This window comes from Aulonocara stuartgranti (genome assembly GCF_965226115.1).
Source record: "Aulonocara stuartgranti genome assembly, chromosome: 10".
Taxonomy (NCBI): Eukaryota; Metazoa; Chordata; class Actinopteri; order Cichliformes; family Cichlidae; genus Aulonocara; species Aulonocara stuartgranti.
The window spans coordinates 25982505-26002942 of NC_138946.1; the positions used below are offsets into that span (position 1 = coordinate 25982505).

Consider the following 20438-nt stretch of genomic DNA (forward strand, 5'->3'; position numbering starts at 1 on the left):
CATATGGATGTTTTTAGCTCTGTTATTTTAAATCTAATATTTTTTCAGTATTACATCAGTGTCACAAACACAAACGCAGATGGTATTTTATTTAGTCTGATGTACTTTTAGATCAACTGCAAACCCCACTTGGATTTAAACATAAAATTTCCCTAGTGTTGAGATCAGGAGTGCTATAGAATCAGTTTTACTCCCAACTTAAAGAAGACAGGCACACCAACGCTGGTTTCATATGCTTCTTTATTTGGTATTAATGTTTTCTTTTGACTGTGTGCTCTACTTTTTGTCCGGTTATGAAAACACTCTAGCCTAGAATGAATGTGAATGAGACATATGGGGAAGCAAAGCCTGGGGGCTTCAAAACACACATGCTGGTAATTCAGAACATATTTACCATTTTTCATGATGCTTTGTTCAGTTTATAAATGTACAACTCAGAGCATCTGTTGCTGAAGATGTTTCAAGTCAGGCCTGTATGAAGAAGGACATCATCAATTTTTATCTCAGACATAACAGTATATTGATTTGAGCGATATAAATCTTTTATTCTTATGTGAAGTTGTTACAAAGGCATATATGGGTTTATTTTTTTTAATGTAAGATTTGATGGTGTGATACCATGTTTGGGGTTTCTGAGCTTAATTCACTTCAACCAGTAAAACCCAATGATATATGTAGTCACCCCCCCACCCCCGGAATCTATTTTTAATTTTTTTTGTCTTGGGTAAATCCAGCCTTTATAAAGTCACCCTTAGGTCAACCTATGCTTGAGGTTTAGGAGAAGCCAAAAAAAACAAAAAACAGCCCAAGAGCAAATGAGGAGAAAGGACAGGGAAGAGCAGCTGTTCCAGACAAATCTGAGCTTCATTCATCAGATAGGGTTAGGAAGTAAAGTCAAATCAGTGAGCTAAACTGACTCGCTCTTGTTTAAGTATAGCAGGTGCTCCATCTTCCGCGGTTAATTATGGCTGAAGGCGTTATTAGTTCTTTCTGTATCTGTTTCTGTCTCCTGTCCGCTCCTACAGGTCATCAGAGGTTTGTCAAAGCGGTAGTGTTATTTTTATGCTACTACCAGCAAACGTGGCTAATGTTCGTAACGCTGTTGCATATTTCTAAGAGGTAAAAAAAATATATTAAAAAAAAATATATAGCCAATTTGCTTGTTGAGCATGACGGTAAAATTCTCATTACTGATTTGAGGATCATAACAAACTGCCTTTTCGTGGTGTTATTCCACGGCGAAAGTCAGCAGAGATTGACAGCACAGATATGAAACATTTATGTTGTAATTTCTTGTCTATTCTATTGCTATCACACACGCACACCTGTGGACCTGCTCACACACTTATTGAGAGAAGCTGCAAGCTTTGATAAGGCTTTTCCTTTTAGCTTAAACACCACATCATCATGCTAGCGTAGATATGTCTTAAGAGAGAGGAAGAGAGTTTACCCAGGAGCTGCATTAATATATGAAATCCTTTTGTAAGATGTGAACTTAAGATATGTGCTGTTTCTCTGCCCTGATCTCCCACAGTCGCATGCAGAAGCAGCCCTCGGAGACCCTTAAGTAAACGGCTGCGGAAGATAAAAAGATGATGGGGCAGGGTTGGTGGGGGGGATTCCTTCTGGTCTGTTCTCATTTATTACATTGACGTATCTGCTTGTATGATGTCTTGAGGAAATCCACTTTTGCTCTTCGTGAGATCATGTTGCATCATATTACAAAGGTGTATCTAAACGTAATTTGAAGAAAGGGTCCTGTGAGGGTGATGCCAGGTCTCTAAGGTGAGCACATACTCAAAAGATGTTTCACTGGAGATTACTGCTACGTGAGGTACGTCACCAGTAGTGCATCTTTAGCACGACACTGTAGCCTCTTGGTTCTCGTGAACTCGAGTGTGCACACTGGTTAGATGGTTACGATTCATCTGAGACACCCACATTGCTAAAGGCACATATACTCTGATTGCAGGGTCCATGGAAAATGACATCACATTAGTGCTTGCCAGTCAATTGTACATAACAGGTACTGCTGCTGTAATTGAATCAGTGCAAAAAAAAAAGTACCTCATACTGTGCATCCTACATACAGCTAAAGATAACAGTTGTTGGCAATAATAAAAGCCCGGAACAAAAAAATACATTGTCTTTGTCTCAGAAAGAATTGAATGATATTTGACACGCATGTACATTTGTTCTGGTTCGATATACAAAAAAAAAAGAAATTTGGATTTTGCTAAATAGGTGAGCACATTATTGTTGTTTTTCACGGTTGCATTTTGATTACAGTTTACATTTGAACACATTACACCTTCAGTTACAGTCATGTTTTCAATTACAATACAATATTGTAGTCATATCTCCCGGACCATTCGACTGTTTAAAGCAGATTGTTCGTTCAGCTCCAAGTCAGATTGCTTGTGATTTTTCCATAGTAAAGAAATTTCTCAGAGGGGGGTTAATGAAGTGTTGTTTTTTGTTGTTGTTGTTGTTGTTGTTGTTCTGTTGCTACTGTATGATAGCCAAATAGCTAGAGCTGAGTCAGAGCTCTGGCCCTCTACCCAACAGCGACACTCTTTGCATACCCTCGACGTATTTTATCTACCATCTCATGATTTGTTCCCAGAATTCCTTTCAAGAATCAAAAGAATGTACGAATATTTTTGTTGCATCCAGCTGTCGTAAAATTAAGATGAAAGCAATGACACAGTAAGAGAGATTTGTCTACAAATCATAAAGGAAAGTCATTTCTCAAACAAGAACATAGGCAAAAACAAACTAATAAATAGCTATTATTCATTTATCTTTTTACTGCTTAAAAAAACATGCAAGTTTAGAACAGACTAGAGTCAAATTACTGAAACAGGTGCACTTCTTACATTAAGTTCACTCAACCCAAGCCTGATGGTATGCGTGTTACATAAGAAAAAAATATGTTTCAGGAAGGAAGTATCAGGTGAAACTGAGACACTATAATCTCTGATACAGCTGCATTCAGTGCAAAGGGTAACTCCTGCCCAATAGGTATGAAGACGCTTCCTACATGAAAACCTAAAGCTTTAATATGTAAAGCAAAGGGAAACAATTGCCTTGTCTCCTCTTCTTGTAGTTCTAAATTCCTCAGAGGAGTTATTCGTCATAATTTGTGACCTAAAAAGGTACTGCTACATTTCACAGAAGGATTTGTTAATAAGGCCTCATTGCCCAATTTGGTTGCGTTGCTCTGAGTGAGATTTAAGCAATATGCAGTAACGTTTTTCTCTGCATGTAATCATTTAAATATATATATAATTTTAAACAGACTACATGAGATTTTTCCATGCTGTGTTAAAGTGTTCTCATGCGCACGTTCAAGACCAAATGCTTCATAGTGAATAGAAATTCTCAGCAGGACATAAAAACAATTAGTTTATGTGGTGTGGTAAAATGAGGTTTGATATATTTTGCATAAGCTTAAAAAGTAAGATACATTACCAAGTGTAGGACTTTGGTATTCAGAGCATAATGTGTTGTCTTTGGTAAAATAGGGTGCACAAAATAATTGAGTTTGAATTGGTTATGCCTGGGGCTAAGTGCTAAGACAAATCTTTAAATGAAATTCATTACAAGCAGAGTTACCGTGCCCAGGTGTTATTGAATTCATTTCTCATTTTGACCCGATTTAGAAAGATAACAGTAATAAGTGAGACTGACAGAGAAGATGACAGTGACATTGCACATCATGGTTTTCCTTCAAACAGATTAAAATGTAGTCAGTTTCAATGGCTTAATTGATCCGTGCAGATGGTGAATTTTCATCTCGTGTTTTCTTTCCATTGTTTTCCTCAGCGTGATGAGATATCGTTTTCTTAAATAAATCCATCTGTGCAGAGAGAGTAGGAATGCATAGAATTGATATAGTAATTGTAAATATGTCAGTGTGACACGTAGCACAATATGGAACAACATGAAGAGTTTCATGATTTTCTTTTTCTTTCTTTCTTTTTCCCCCCCTCAAATTCAAATTTGCATCCAGGCGATGAGAGTTTAGGATGACATTGCTGTTTCAGACAGTTCCTCTTCACTGTAAGTGCAAGGTTGATGAGACCCCCCCACCACATACCTTTATACCAGAGAAATTAATGAGGAAGATGTAGCTAATGAGATAACAAGCACAAGATGGAGAAACAGGCTGATCTGACGCATCCTCCCAGTTATTTGGCAATATCTGGAGGCGTCACCGGCCCCAGACTCTCATTTTCTTCCTGTCATATTCAATCAGCAATTCCTGCCTAAAATAAAAGCGGGCCTCTGCTGCGACCACGACCAGCGGAACATTGGTGTGGCTGGTCTCCACGCCAACTTTATTTTAACACTGGAGGTTCTTTCTTTGTTTTTGCTATACAGCATCAACAGCTAATTTGGGAGCACCAGTATTTAGGCCTAAAAAACAAAAATGGTAATTTACAGCAATTAATATGTGGTTTCCTATGGTACATTGCTCAGTGCACTGAGTGTTGTGCCTAGAATGTGTCATTGAGCTCCATCAATTGTAGATAATTTGCCACAGTGAGTAATGAGGCCGGTGATATTGGCCAGCTCTCTTTAAATGCTTTGGTCTGCCTAGTGACAATCATGACGGGAAACAAAGCCAGTTGCTGGACTAAACTGTGCACCTGTATCATTTATAAGGAACCAGGCTAGCTGATAGGCCAACAGTAAATTTAAACGATAAGCTGTTTTGCAGTAGGGATTAATATACTGAGTAATCAGGTTCTTTTACTGCAGTTTACAAATGAACTGGTCACTGAGATTATACATCTACGATTTAACCTTATTTAAAAAATATATCAATGTGCTCTTTGCCAGTAGTTTAGCTGAACAACATCGATTCTATGGCTATGATTCTTTCATAGCAGGCACTTCCCTATACATTGTTTTCAACTTCCGGTAGTAGCTCCTTAACGTAGATGGAGATTAAAGCTGCCGCGAAGCTGCTGTGATATAAACATGACAAAGACGAAGACCTCAGGATCTCTGGAGGACAAAGAAGGGACGGCGTCCTTCATTTTCAGTGTGTGGCAGTTTTTCATAGCAGGGGGAAACCGTGGCACACTGTTCTCTTACCAATCTCTGTAGTCTGTCAGCTACCCAGAGCCATGACCTAGTCTGCCCTTTAGTGAAACGTCACCCTATCCTTAACCCGACTGTGTCAAAGATTAGGCACAGTAATGTAGCGGTACCACCGTTTTACAGAAATGGCTTCGTTCTGTGTTATTTTTACTGTTTTGCTGTTCTATTCATATTGACTTTAATTTGTAATTGTGATAACTTTGTCAGCTCTTAAAGGCGACTCTAGGTTTGAAGAGTACATGTTAATTATGAAGCTTCTGTAAATCTTAAAAATGATGAATTATTATCATTGTTCACAAGTTCTCAGCCATTGATGAGATATTCAAGCAATTTGAAAAAGAAAGGTTTGTTCTTCCTCTTGATTTACGCATTCATAGATCAAAATATTCTCTGCGGGTTCCTGTTTAAAAATAAATAAATAAATAAATAATCCAACATCATAGCCATATAATAAATACCCATTATAGTACAACCGCCACTGAAGTACTAGTAATTACATTCTCAATGAGTCTAAAGGAGTCAAAATGCGGCAGTGTGGCGGTTTCACCCCGGGGTCCTTTGTGGACACCTGTTCGGTGCTTTTCACCCCGAAGATATACCAGCCTATCCTTTAACAACAATTTTGCTATTCTTTTCTCATTTCAGATTGATCCTAAGGTTGCCTTTCCCCGTCGCGCCCAGCCTAAGGTAAGAATAAATTGGTCACTATCCCCGCTCAAAGAAAATGATTATGTCTCATGTCACTAGCTTACCTAATTTTGTGTGCTCACACAGCAGATACGAAGAGATAAAAAAAAATAGTCTGCACCCATTGTTCTCACCTTGTCTGCGCTGTTTCACCAAAGCAATTAAAGTTGAAAACATGAGACTTAAAGGAAATTTTCAGCATGATTAAGGTTATGTTATTTTCTGTGTTACCCCACTGTTTTCTATCCATATAATATTTTTCCATTGTTTTTATCCTGATTTGCTTATTTCATCCCTCATCACAGCTGTTTGCAGTGGCAAATGTTTTGAAATGAACTCTGTCTTATTATGACAATCCTGTAGCAGAGGTTTCTGATTTTAGTCTGCAGCAGTATTAAATCAAGCTTTATTGTCTGTTTAAAGCATCAGAGTCTAAGTGGTGAAACCATCTTGCTTTGGCAACTTGCCTCTTGACTTGACAGGGTCATGACTGACAGGAGACGGGCTCTAATATATCTGCAGAGAATGCAGGCTGTTGGTTGAAACGTTTACATTTGGGTGAAAGGAGGAAATCTGATTATTTGAAAGTGGAATCAAGACCTTCCTTTCATGTGGTTTTGAAGGTGCACATTATGCAGAACGGTGAATTATATTTTGGAGTGAACAGGCCTGTATTACCCTGACTGAATTTGCGAGAGATGATTGGTGACTTTTCAGTGACAGTGATGAATTGCATTTACTGGTTGAATTCGAAGTCTGTTGAGTTGGTCTGGAGTTGAATGGGATTGAATATCACAAGTGATTAAGAAATATCTTTGTTGTGTTGCATGCGTGTAGAATTTCTCACAATTAGCACTGAAACAATGGGTGATTTTAAAAAATAAGCCCAACTCCAATCACGCAGGAACTGTGGTACAGGCTCTTCATGATGCGCATTATCTTTTGTCTTCTTGATTACTGTTCTTGAGCAGTTCTATTGACAATTAAAAATTCAGCATGTGCAGATGGTGTTGTGGCATACAGTCAAAGGCTTTGTTGACATGCCCTCTCACACCATCCCCCAGATTTTACTGTGGAGGCTATAGCACAGCACACTGTAGCGCTATTCAGCATCGCTATCAGGGCTTTTTCCACCTAAACCAGGTGGAAATCGATAATAGATTTTCTCCTTTCCACCGGATCAGAGAGAGGCATTGTTAAAGACTTGGTTAGGTTTCAAATAAGGAATTGGCAGTGCAGACTTTCAAAGCCACAGCACATGGTGACTTAAGGATATCGGCATATGGCTGAAAAACTACCAGTGTTTCTCTGTTTTCTTGTGTGGCAAGTATATCACTTTAACTTCGTCTGCTGTAAGCCCTGCTCATAAATGTCCAAGGTGCAGTAAAACAGCTCAGATGTTTGATGATGCTTCCAGTTTTTAAGTGAACCAGAAACTCCACTGCTGTCGTGGTTATTGCTGATCTTTTTTAAAAGAGCATTATACCACTTTTTTTTTGCCATGACTCACACAGAAATACAATATTTTGAGCAGTTCTACAGGTCTTAAACATATTTGTCATTCTACCTTGCGTGATTCATAACTCAGTGAAGTAATGACACCATAACAGAATTTGTGGCACTACACAAACCTTGTACCAATGATTTATAAAATGGCTATAGGGCAAGCTTGTTAGAGGAGAGAAATGGCTGTATTGAATGTGGATTATAAAGGATCTTAAAGCAATGGGATTAAGCCAGATAGATTAACATTGCATGGGTTTGTACTTTAAAAGACCTTTAAAAGAAGTCTAATTTAGAACTTCCCATTTAGAAAGTTCTCTCTGTGGCGGATACTTTCTTTTGTCCCTTTTCCCCAACTCCGCTGTGTGCCTGCCTGGGAATAGGGATTTGTTTAAGGAGGCTCGTCTTGGCAGTTGCCTCGGCGGCACGAGCTTCGGGGAGCAAATCGTGACGAGACCAATCAGCGTTAATTTTCTCACGGCTAGCAATCACCTCACAGGTGAACCCTGCCAATGACCTCGTGCTGCCGAACGCTGCGGCATAGTAACTCTATACAGTATGTACATCACGTAGAGTAATGCTGAAAACAGGCAGGAGGTGAAGGTGAACACAGAGGACATTTCACTGTAAACAACTGAAGGTGTTAGCACTGGGATGACAGGATCACAGGAAAAACATCTTGTATCAGCAGGCATAACTGACACTGCCCCCAAACACGGACAGTTCCAAGTGTCAAGAGACAGTGAGAAAAGCGACAGACGATTATTGGGGTACCTGAAAGTGGACACGCCCTTATTTTGATTCATATCTGACGTAGCATGTACGACAAATCAGTTTGCCTTCATTTGTCCCGTTTAAGAACAAACGTGAAACCTTTGTGTTTCTAATGTCAGCATTGTATGAAATGTAAGTTGCTGTCATAATAAGACAGTTGACTTTTTTGTTTTTGTTTGTACGAGTCAGTTTTTTGCAGATATGACGAGTAAGTCACAGAGCACTGTTTCCTTCTGATTTCCACCCAGCGTTCGAGAATCATGTATATGTATGATTTGAGTAATCTTAGGGGGGTTTTGTGACTATCTGCACCAGAATATTGGTAAAGGGCACAGAGGGGAGATAACCACAGGTCCTGTCAATCAAAGAAAACAGGCTAAAGAAATGCAAACTGGCACCCACATTACAAATGAATAATGTCACCCAACTAAAGCTTATCTCATGACTTAAAAAGAACATTTTGTATTATAAATAGAAGCTGTGCTTACAAGTCATGTCAAAGGTATCAATATAGACCGGTCCACAAATATTCAGGGATTAGGTTGCATCTGAGGATGATTGACAGATGAGAATGAAAGGATTAAACAATGATGATGTGATGCAAAGTGCTTTATGCACATTCATTTATGCCTCGTCTCCTCTTAGCCTGGCTGGGGATAGCCATGGCTTTGTTAGATAGGCTGCTAAAAGTAGCCTTAGAATGCCACGATTTCTCTGCAAATTCTCAACGTGTAGTTTCCCTTTTTATGTATACTTTATTGATCCCCTTGGGGAAATTCCTCTCTGCATTTAACCCATTCAATCAGTGAAGCAGTGGGGAGCCATTGGGCGCCCGGGGAGCAGTGTGTAGGGACAGTACCTTGCTCAGGGGTACCGCAGGGTAGCCGTTCGGTGGGTTTGAACCACCGACCTTCCGATCATGGGGCCAACACTCTACCTACTGAGCTATCCCTGCCCCCTTTTGACAGAAATGATTTTATTATCACCTTTACGTACTTTAGATGCATTGCAATGAGGTTACTTTTGAACAAGGGATGCGAATACCAAATGTATTCATCACCACTTACTATAGTTTTCTGTAAAACTGTAAAAATATTTGCCTACATTTCCATCTTGAAATTAGTTAGCAGATGTGATAAGTGTAAGAAACGGAGGTTTTCTTTTTTTGTGGAGAAACATCCTGCTCTAATTAATAACAACAATAATGGGAAGGTAAAATGGGACTGATTAATAACCTTTTGGGTTTAATCAGACAGATAGTATTACATAATCGTCTCGTTATCAGTGTAGATGCTTGATAGATTTTTAAAGTCTATTGCAAACCCCTAAAGTTTTAAATCTGCCGTTCAGATTTGCTATTTTTCCCCAACTAAATTTCAGGCTTGTTTAGAAATTGAAAATTCTCTGAAAAATAAAGAGAAACTATCAACAACCCACCCACCTTTTCAGTACTGCCACTGCATATAGAAGGCAGTAAAGAAGACAGAGATGAGTTGATGCTGTTCCATGCGATCTTCTCGTTTGATATTTTGCAGTAACGCTCAAACTGAAACGTGTAAACGAGGCCCGCTCCGGGTTTCCTGGAGAAATCAAAGAGACGGCTTCTGCCGACATTGCTCGAGATTTACCACTCAACTGTTGGCGTCATTACCGCTGCTGCTGGTGCTTTTGTTTCCCACAGTGGAGTCACACACAACCATGGCATGTCCCAGCATGATTTTAATTGCCAGTGGGACTGTGGCCACTTCAGTGGGAGATGAGTTCTGATGGCTTGTTATGGAAATGAAAGGAAAGAGCAACATCCATTTACAGAGCAATGGGCGTAACCCTTCCCTTGTACCTCATAAAGGGATTTGCCATGTAAGCCATTGAGAACAGGTAGTCGGTGCGTCTCTGGGAGTCTATAGGATGTTGAATCTTTGTGCATGAAAAAAGAAATGTGTACTGCAAAAAAAGCAACTGTGACAATACTTTGAGAGATGCTTGTTTTGCTTGCCGCTGCAGTTTTCTTTACTGAAACTCAAGATTTGCAAACCGCTTGCTTTATCAGCACGCAAGATAGGTAACTGTGGTAGTAAACTGGTTGAGATCATTTAGGGGCATCACACAGATCCACCATTAAACCACTGTCCTGAATTTTACTTTAGATTGTGGCAGCTGTGACTGTGGCTTCCCTGTTGACGGCCCTCTGTCAGTGCTGGCCTGTCTCTGACAGCTGGAGTTTCCCCCCTTTCTCTTTGCCTCCTTCTTTGTCTCCCTGTCTGTCTTTTCACGTCACGTTCCCTTTTTTCCTTTGCCTCTTTTCTTTCCTCTTTCTTTCTTTTTTTCTTCTGTGAATGGTAAATTGACCAGTGCACCAACCTCCTCCACTTGTCTGCGTTCCACACATCTCTCTTAGGGACTGTTTGCGCTCTGTGTGGCTGCTTGCAGAAGAAAAAACCTCCCAGGTGTGTTGAGGTTCTAGAAATTTCAAGACTCAAGTTTTAATGAAGTCAACTAACAAAGCTGCATTCCCTTCCCCAGGCCATTTGTGCTGTGACCACATGTACACACACTGTATTGGAAACAGGTAGTTTGATATCCACATTTGAAAACAAAACTGTCTCCTTTGCTTGTTTTCTTTTAATATTTTATCTCTCAATCTATCATTCTTCCTCACTGCTACATCCTTCCCTTTCTGTGCCCGTTTCTGTCTTAGTCTTTCAGGATTACAAGGCCTTGTAAATCTAGTCTTACACCTTGCTCAGTTATTTGATCTAGATTTAGCATTATGATATTCCCCTTGTCAAAATGATCCTTATTTTAAATGACACAGCTCACTGCTGGGAAAATGAAACCTCCGTAGCTGCCAGCCCCTTTGAATGTCCCTGTGAATTTATTAAAAGCACCAGCTTCCCCGTTCCAACTCAGATCTGCACAGCTGCACGAGTCCGAAAGAATATTCAAGGACAAAAGTCTATAATGTAATTCGTGCAACAGAATGCCGGATCATTATCTTTGGTGAGCGTCACTTTATGACTGTGAGCCCTCCCAAATATTTTCAGTGTTAAAGAACATTATTTCCTATTAGACTTCTTCTTTTTCAAGCAATTTCTGCTGTGCAGATAGCACACAGAGTAGAAGAAAGAGAGCGAATGTTGTGTTGTGCAGGCTATTATCCAAACCTGACATTGCATTTCAAGGCTTGTGGCACAGGTTTTATCCCAGTGAGTGACCAAGATGTCCAGCTGAAAGAAAAATAATATTTTCTTTATCTCTTGAAATAAATGCACTTTTGAAATCAGGCTTTACAACTGACACTAAATGCTCCTCACTGAGACCAAAAGACAGTCCGATAGTAAGCAAAGACAACTTTGACCAAGACGACAGGAAAGTGACAAGCAACTTGATGGGAATTCTTCGCTGTCACTCTTGTGTCACCCCCTGAAAAAAGCAGATGTGCAGCCAACATGAATAAGCCCCTCCTCAGATGGAGGTTGACACAAGGAGTTGTTTTTTCCCCCTGTGGTAATGGCTGCTGTGCTGAAGCTGGAGATGGGTTTAAATCCCTGACCTGTCAGCTCCTTTGCTTTCAGTGGCCTCGGTGGAACTGCTCCAGATGAAAATGGGGCCAGAGCAGAGTCATATGAATGACTGTTTGTTTGGTGGTCAGACACAATCACCAACTGAGTGACCCAGTTAACGGGTAGTCAAAGCAATGCTCAGTTTGATTCGTGCATTTTTTTTTCTCTTTTAATGTTTCACACTTTCTAAATGTATCCTGTGTTCCTTTCTTTATGCCTTCCACCAATATTTATACTTCAACTGAAATATAAATGATTTGTAAATGTGAATGCTAGTGTAATTATTATTATTATTATTATTTATTTTACTGCAAATATAATTCGAATACGCATTTTCTTTTGTTTGAATAATTGCTATTGCGCTTATAAATGGAGGGTACGTGCGTGCGATTCTTCTTTCCTCTGCTTCACTTTTTTTTCCTGCTGTGGTCTCCTTGGTTGCGGGTGGAGAGTAATTAGGTTTTCTAGGGGATTGAGGGGCTCTTACAATGCTTACCAATGGCAGCCGTCAGGCAGGCTAGTGCTGGCAGGGCAGAGAGGACAGAGGGCTGTGCAGGAGCCTGGCACTGCTAAACCTGATGCTGACTGACAGTAATGAGGACAGCTTGCTAGCCAGGATAGAGAGGAGAGGCGTGCAGAGGAGAGGAGGGCATGGTCCTCCACTATACCTCTCAAGACCTCTTATCAAAGCCTCTGTGCACACACACGCGCGCGCACACACACACACACACACACACACGTACCACGAGAAATACAAACACAAGCACACACAAGTTCAACATGTACTAGGTAGACCAGAGCAGATACATCACAGGTCGGTGTTATACCTGTGTTCTCGGGCTTATAAATCTAATAAAAAGGATCAGAAATAAGGTAAACTGTGATTACTGGAAAAACATTTTAGAACATCTGGAGACCTTTTGTTCGCTCCCTGGAAAATAGCCTTTAAGTACTTAGAAAGGAACAATGCATTTCCTGAAATATGCATGGTAAACGACTTTAGTGTTGTCCGATGTTTTTTTTGTGTGTTGCTGTAGTTACAAAACAATCGACCGCAGCTAGTTATTAGGATTTGCTTTTGCAGTTGTTTCTGATCACGATGTCACCAGGAATCTAAGTGGCTTTGGTCAGCACAACGCAGCAGCATCACTGACCTTGGGGCCTCTTCAGCTGTAGCACTCTTGGATATTAGCGCTCTACAATAATGCGGCAGGTCTTGTAAATTAAAAAGAAAAAAAAAAGGTTTAACAATAACATCTTTTTTTTCCATCCTCTCAAGTCTCTACACATCCAAGGCATTACATCGGGGAGGGGCTTTAGAAGGCATTTCTAATTTTTTAACTGTGACCTCTTTGAGATCGCGTTCGAATGAAACATGGGGAATAATTAAAAAGGGACGGCCAGCTTAATCAGGATGATGAGTTCTATTGTGTTGTCAGGCGCGTTACCTTGCCATCCAATTTTGATTTCTCATTGCTTCTCAATAAATTTACACCTGTGGTTCTGCTTTTGTACATGCTGTCTGGGATCGGTACAACAAAGAGTGACATATGGCACCCACAGCAAGAGAGGCTCTGGGGTGTCAAGATGTGTGAAGTTATTACAAATAGACCTATGGCTATTTATAATAGCAGCATTTCTTACTGGAAGAATGGGGAGAAATTTTAGGAGGATCTCTGAGTATATGATTATTTTGTATTAATAAGTACACATCAAGGCTATACGTGTGATATTGCTTTAAGACGACTTAGCTGGAGTTTTGAGGTTGAATTTAACTGGTCCTTATTTATTTATATTATTATTATTTTTTTATTTTATTTAAAAAAAACCTGACAGAACATGTTGTGTTTTGTAAATCTGTCTTGTTTTTTTCTTCTTCTTTTTTTTTTTAAAGCTTTATTCGTGACTCATTTCCAGGAGTAAGGTTTTAAACATTCAGCAGCCGCACTACATCCACAGTTGATTCGTAATTATAAAAGTGAAGCTTAAGTGTGATCATTTTGAGTTGGATGTGTCTGTCGGACTGGAAGGATGCCTGACCAGCTCACTGAAGTGTTCTGCCATGATTGGATCCAGTTGTCATTCTAGTGTAAGATATTGGAATTTTGTCCGCCAGATAGCTCTTTCTCACTTTGACGTTGTTTGACAGTTCAGTTTTTATGTGCTGTCCTGATTTTTTTATTTATTTATTTTTTTCAGGGCACCAACCTTTCAGATTAAGACTGATATTCTTTGAGCTAGACAGCTCTGTCAGGTTATTAGCTGTGCTATTGTGGGTGGTGTGATTAGTAGTGATGGTCAATAGATTTTTGTTGCCCTTTTCTGGTTGAACTGCTTGTTTGCGACACATTTCTGGATCTAAGCTTAGGGGTTGAGGAGGCTGCACGGCATATATTTAACAACATTTTCCTCAAGCTTTGATCACACGACAGAGGTAACTCATAAGTACATAAAGGCCTTTCTCAGTGTAATAATTTGTTTTGTCACTGCTCTCATGCAGTCAGTTGAGTAACATTCAAAAAATAACCAAACATGAGACAACAAATAACAAGCCACTAATGAAAATACATTCTTTGCTGTAATTATACATTTCGAGAACCTGCGCTATTATTTTGCTTGTCACTCTCATCGGCTGTGCTTTCTTTGTTTTACACCGCAAAATGTCTTTAGTTGAAGGTGACTGCTGTGTATCTGTTATCACTCTAATGTATACATATTATGTAATTAGCTGAAACCACTGAAAGCTTTGTTGTTTAATTAAAATGCTAAAATTTTGAGTGAATTACTTTTTCATTTAAACAGATGGTGCTGATATAAGATAAAAAAGGTTAACAGGATATAAGTGTTTCAAGATTAGGAGCATAATGCATTGTAGCTAAGTTCTAAAGCAAGTGTCCTTTATAAAGCATGCATGTTTTATATAAGCTAGTGTATTTAACTGAATTTACACTAAATGTTCCTACTTAGCCTGAGTTTTCCTGGATTCACAAGTGCAGTTGTGTTTAGTAGTTCTTTTGTACTATTTTGTGCTTCTGTACATGAATATGCAATATTGTGCAGTATGCCCATGGGACTGCTGATGTTTTAACTTTAACTTACTAGTGGTGTGATCATTATTTCAGTTATGTCTAGGCTTTGAGTGTTGTGGATGTGTTTTGTGGTTTTCAGTGTTTGTGTGGCCAAGAATAATGACCGAGAGTCCTGTTGCGATTAATGAAGAGTGTAGATGTTCATGGTTGTTGTGCAAGTGTTAATAAAACCAGTGTTCCTGTGTGGCCTATGTGATAGAAACTGAGGTCTCTGCCTCTCAACACATTATAAATCCACAAATATGAGTGCTTTCTAAAAAAAAAAAAAAAAAAACTAGACTGATTACAGTAGACTTTTCTGTGTTAACGATAGCTTAAGTTAAGTTTACTATAAAATCTTCTAAATTGAGGTTATATAAAATGCATTTAGCTTAAATAATAGAACCTTTTTACTTTGGTATGTAGTAGTTGCAGCAACCAGCTGTTTCCTCAGAGTTTGAACACCCTCACTACCACTTTAGATTGCAAGACAGTTTATATGTTTATATCTCCTACAGTCGTTGTCTGCCTTAGACAGACAGATTTATGTTTCATTTATAAATGCAAACAGTTGACCAACACATTGCAGTCAGTCTGATGAACACAGCTTGTCTGTGACATGTCTCTCTAAAATAGGGGACTTGACTCAACTGGTTGCAAGTAGTCACAGCCCTCAAAGCAACTAATTGCACACAGCTGAAATAATGTTGGTCGAAACCACTGTTTTCTGTGTCGTGACTGTAGCACTGAGCACTGCCTTCCCCTTGGAAACTGACATTACTTAATTTTAAGGCAAAAATGTAAGTTTACATTTGTCTTTTAAAATTATTATTATTCAGTTTTATGGCACAAATATGCTTCTCAATGGTCCCACGTAACATAAAATCTTAATGGTATTCTTGGAAAATCTGGATATGTTCATATGGTTGTGGTAAAACAAGGGAAGATGTATAATAGCAGAGGCTGCGCTGCTATGCTAGATTATATGGAGTTGTCTGTTCTCAGATTCATAATAATGCATAATTTTTCAACCTAAATGGGGAAAAAAAATCTGTGACTTTCTGCACTGAGCTTAAGTCGTATGCTTATTTTTTATTTTTATACGATGACAGCTGCTGCTGCAATGTGTCATATTGTGTACCTAAAAAATATACGGTACGCATGTGTTACACACCAAGCCTTCAATACTGAATTACTGCATCTAAGTCAGGGTGCTAAAGAGCTTAGCTGTTCCTCTACATAATGCCTCGGTCCTCAGCTGTGACCTTTCTCTTCCGCACATCATTCACGATTATACTGCTGACATGTTGGCTCATGCCAATAATTTTTCATTGGAGGCAGTGTCAGCCACATCATATTTTATCATCTGGATAAATTTGTGTTGTGTTTTCATGTGGGCTCACCATAATTTGTATTTGTCTGTTTATGTGCCTGTCCTAGAGATTAGATTTTGCATTTAATTTAAGTCGGAAAAGAATTCAGATGTAAACACAATCTGGCGCCAGAAGGAGGGGAAAAATGCTTATATTTGTGTATAGTCTCAAAATGAGCAATATGTAATATGAGTAGGATACAGTGCATGTGTCAGTATGTGTGTAAAACAGTGAGTGTTAAGTCTAATTGTTGAATGTTGTCTTTGTGTTTCTTAAATTTGTAAGGTCTTAGCTCAATCTATAGGATCAAGACATTCCTTTGTCTCTGACCACTGGCTGGAGAGGCTTTTATTGCAGATACATTCTATCTGGAAGATCTGTTTCTTGTGATGTTATTTCCTGCTTTTATGATCCTTTTGGTGAGCAGGAAGTCATGCAAACAGAGACACATGCATACAGAGAGAGAGAGACACACACACACACACACACACACACACACACACACACACACACACGTTCTTGCACATGCATACAGATGCTTACACATACACACACATAGTGCCTTGTCTTAGAACCATTGGGGGGGTTTACGGTGGGAGGTGCTTGTGTTGTATTGTGTATTGTAACTGTCATGTCAATAAAAGGCAGCAAGAGGAGGCCGTCATCGGGGTCAGTCTGCGGTAGGATTCAGGGTGCTTTCTGAGACACCTCGCCTCCCTTGCTAGCAAGTAAAAGATGTTCGTCTTGTTTTTGTCGTTAACGAGAATAAGTTTCTAAACTAGTGGGGCTTGTGGAAACACAGACCCAACAGTGAGCTTGCACAAAAGTGAGGCATGCATCAGACACAGTGTGAGTGCACAGACTCAGTGCATAATGATCACATGGTGCTTGAAAAATTGAGGGGAAAAGTGGCAGAATATTAAAAACGATAATTTTGTGTATGATGTGATTGTTTGGGGTATTTTACTTATAGGCAATATTTCATATGGATGAACAGTGTTCAAATGCAGATTTTTGCATCCAGAACTGAGTCAAACTCAATTCTTTTTCATGCTTAATGAAATGGTCTCCAGAGTGATTTCATTTCCAAGTGCACCTTATGCACTTCTGTGACTTAGAAGTCAAAAAATGTGACTTTATTAGACAGCATTTGAGTGCTCTGTCTGCAAATAACAAAATAGACCTTGTAACAGAAAGCATCTTTTTTTTTCTTCTGTGTTAGAGTGAATTGTTAAATGTTTGTCATTTTTATGTTCACCATTTGTACATTGTTTTAACTATGATGAAAGAAATTCCACTGTCCTTCCCTCCAGATTCTCGAGGTTCTCGGTGGGGGGCTGTAGTCTTTTATCACAGACACATCCTTGTGCTTTTGATGTAAGCTTCCTGTGTTTACGACCCTTTGGTCAGCAGGAGGTCTGACGCGCACACACACACACACACACACACACACACACACACACACACACACACTTACAGAAATTCACACATATACATACAATGCTTTGCCTTAGAACCAAGGGGCGTGGCTTTGTTCTGACGTGTTTTGTGTGAACTGTCTCTCAATAAAAGATAGCAGGAGGAGGTCAGATCTGGGGGTCATTTTCGTGGTGGACACAGACGAGGCCTCCCTTGCGCAAATAATCGATCGATCGACTGTCTTGTTTTCTTCATGATGAATAAGTCTCTAGAATTAGCGGGGCTTGTGGAAACACAGACCCAACATTCTGCTGTACGATTTTTTTTGTGTATAAATTGTGAGCTGCTTTGTCCTGCAGTTGTAAAATATAAAGGAGTAAGTGCATGTTGAATTAATAAAATAACAGTGGTTATTATAGACAGCAGGTTATGAATCCCCCCCCACCACCACCACCTAACAATATAAGTAATTCTGCAGCTCGATGGTCTTTGTAGTCCATGTGAGACAGCGCTAATTATCTTTACATAGTTCTAAACAGTAACAAACCATCACCTCCACACATTAATCAGTCTTTCTGAGTTAGTGACCTTGTCGTGCAACTTGGTTTCTTTCAGTCTGACTGTATCAGTTGCTCCACCGATCATAAATACTAGTCAAGTGTTTTTTTTAACAAAAGAAAGGATTAAATACCGTTTCAGGTGGGACTTAAATGTTCTCTATGTAATTGAAACCATTGCTTAACTAAAGTAATTACTGCACATTATCCATTCTCAGAAAATATTCAGAGGTAATGTCAGCGCCATGCTTGGCTGTTCACAAATTTGATTTATTGTGCCAATTGTGAGATTTCAGTATTTCCAGTGAATTAATTCAATGGTAAATTGGATATCATATGTCTTGCCAGCACTTTTTCAATTTCTAATATTTGCTGCTCACAGCTATGCACCTCACACACACTGTTTGCCTCCGTTCAGAGGGTTTCGTGGGGCTGCCAGTTTGGACTTCCTTTTAAAGTAAAACTGCTTTAACCACATGGTGTGGAGCTTGTTGCTTTTAAAAGAAATGAGGGGACCTAATTTAATTGACTGTGATTGACACTGGCTTCTACCACATCAACTGGTAATTTATTCCTTCTAATCCAACCTTTTTTTTTTTTTTTGCGGCTGCGCTGCAGGTGTGCCGCTGCTGTGCCAGCATCTTTGGATGCAAAATTACCAAAGGAAAAAAAAAGTCTTCTTGCACCTACATGCTCTACATGTGGTAAAGCAATGCCATGAATTTGGACCACTGCCTGTGCTTTCACCTTGATTCATTAAAAGAAGATCCCCTGTGACACACAGTTGGGAAATGCAAAAACATCCCAGCGAATAGGGTGAAAAAACACAGAAAACCCTCCTCTCCCCTCCTTTCCCCTCTCCTGCTAGTCGAGAATGTGAAATAATCACAAGCAGTTCAACTTTGGCTTGTAACAGTTATTTTGTGACTTAATTTTCTCCCGTGTTATCATACAATAATGAAAAGTGTTGACAGATTCATTTCCTTGCTGCTACCGCCTAAGACCATTTTGTGATTTCTAATTGATAGCTACATGCGGCATTTTATTGCACTAGCCAATTTTATAGCACTTTTAATTAGGCCAACTTTGACCTTCTGTTCGCTTTGCATTTATATTGCTCCAAATTATTTTCACCTTCTTTCTTCATTAACTTTTGTCAAATGAATACAGTCATTTACAACATAATAATCCATACATGCACTCAAGTAAATTGCTAATAGTCTGTAAAATTAAGTATTTTATTACACACAAACAGGCAGGTATTTCTGAAACAAAATCATTTTCCTTCTTCTGCAGTTTTTAAGTAAGGAACAGACAGCATAGAAAATAGAAAATGAGTGAATAAAAATACCTCACTAGAATAAGTCTGTAATAACCACTTAGTTGACTAATTTAGTAAGGGGAAGCCCTTACCTATGTCATTAGGGAATACAGGTGTATGATGACTCTCCATTCAGATAAATCCTTCACATGGAACTAGTTAATCTCCCATGTAATACTGAGCAGATGTGTATACTGGTAAATGAATAAACACGAACATCCGATGAATCTCAATTGACGGGGTGTTAAGTATTCATTTGGACTTCATCTTCTGAATGAATATTGAATATGCCGGCACATGCATGCCAGCATGCGCCACATGTGCACAAAGAAATTTGAGACATTAAACTCTTATTGTGACACCAGGTGATTTTTGCTAATATAATGTGGCACAGCAGTCACGGCCTGAGTCCAGATACTCAGATAGACCAGATTTTCAGATGTTTAAATTGCTGCCATTATGTGCTTTCATTTTAATGTGCGTTCTATGTAAAGCTTGTATCTTAACAAGGACAATTTTGGGGAAATAAGGGAGCAGATAGGAAGGGCTGAATTTATTATATTCACCACCTACAATCTATCGATGAGTCTTTCCAGGCACAGATTTTCAACTTTTTTTGTGTTGGTGTGAATTTTTCAACATTATGATTAAAAAGCAAGAAAATTTCCACATTTGGATGTTTGAGGGGCGGTGGAAGATTAAGCTGTCGTTCAGTCCTAGCCTGTTTGGCGCCCTGGGCGAACACTACCGCTGGTGCCCCCCCCCCCCCCCCACACACACACACAAAACATATTAAAACTTGTACATTAACATAAAACTGTTGTCGGAACCATACTGAATTTCACCAGAGAAACACACACACACACATATGAAGAGCGAGAGAGTATGCATGGGTTGCAAACGGCTACCAAACAGCCATCATAATTCGTCATACAATGAGAACAGGACAAATCAACAACTGACAATGACTAATTAATATTAAAATCTGTAACATTATGTATTGTTTGGAGTTTAGTCTGTTACCATCTGCTATTTTTACCATTTCTTCTTGGAGCAACTGT

The 20438-nt window shown here is 39.2% G+C and overlaps 1 protein-coding gene across 12 annotated transcripts in view; it reads left to right on the forward strand.

The window, feature by feature from the left end:
* LOC309715687 (RNA-binding protein Musashi homolog 2) overlaps window positions 1–20438 on the forward strand; it is a 270739-nt gene that overhangs the window by 5220 nt on the left and 245081 nt on the right. For all 12 annotated transcript variants that reach the window (XM_082549000.1, XM_082548999.1, XM_082548995.1 and 9 more), the window contains one exon: window positions 5758–5799. In XM_082549000.1, the coding sequence (XP_082405126.1) occupies window positions 5758–5799 (42 nt within the window). The remainder of the gene's footprint in view (window positions 1–5757; window positions 5800–20438) is intronic.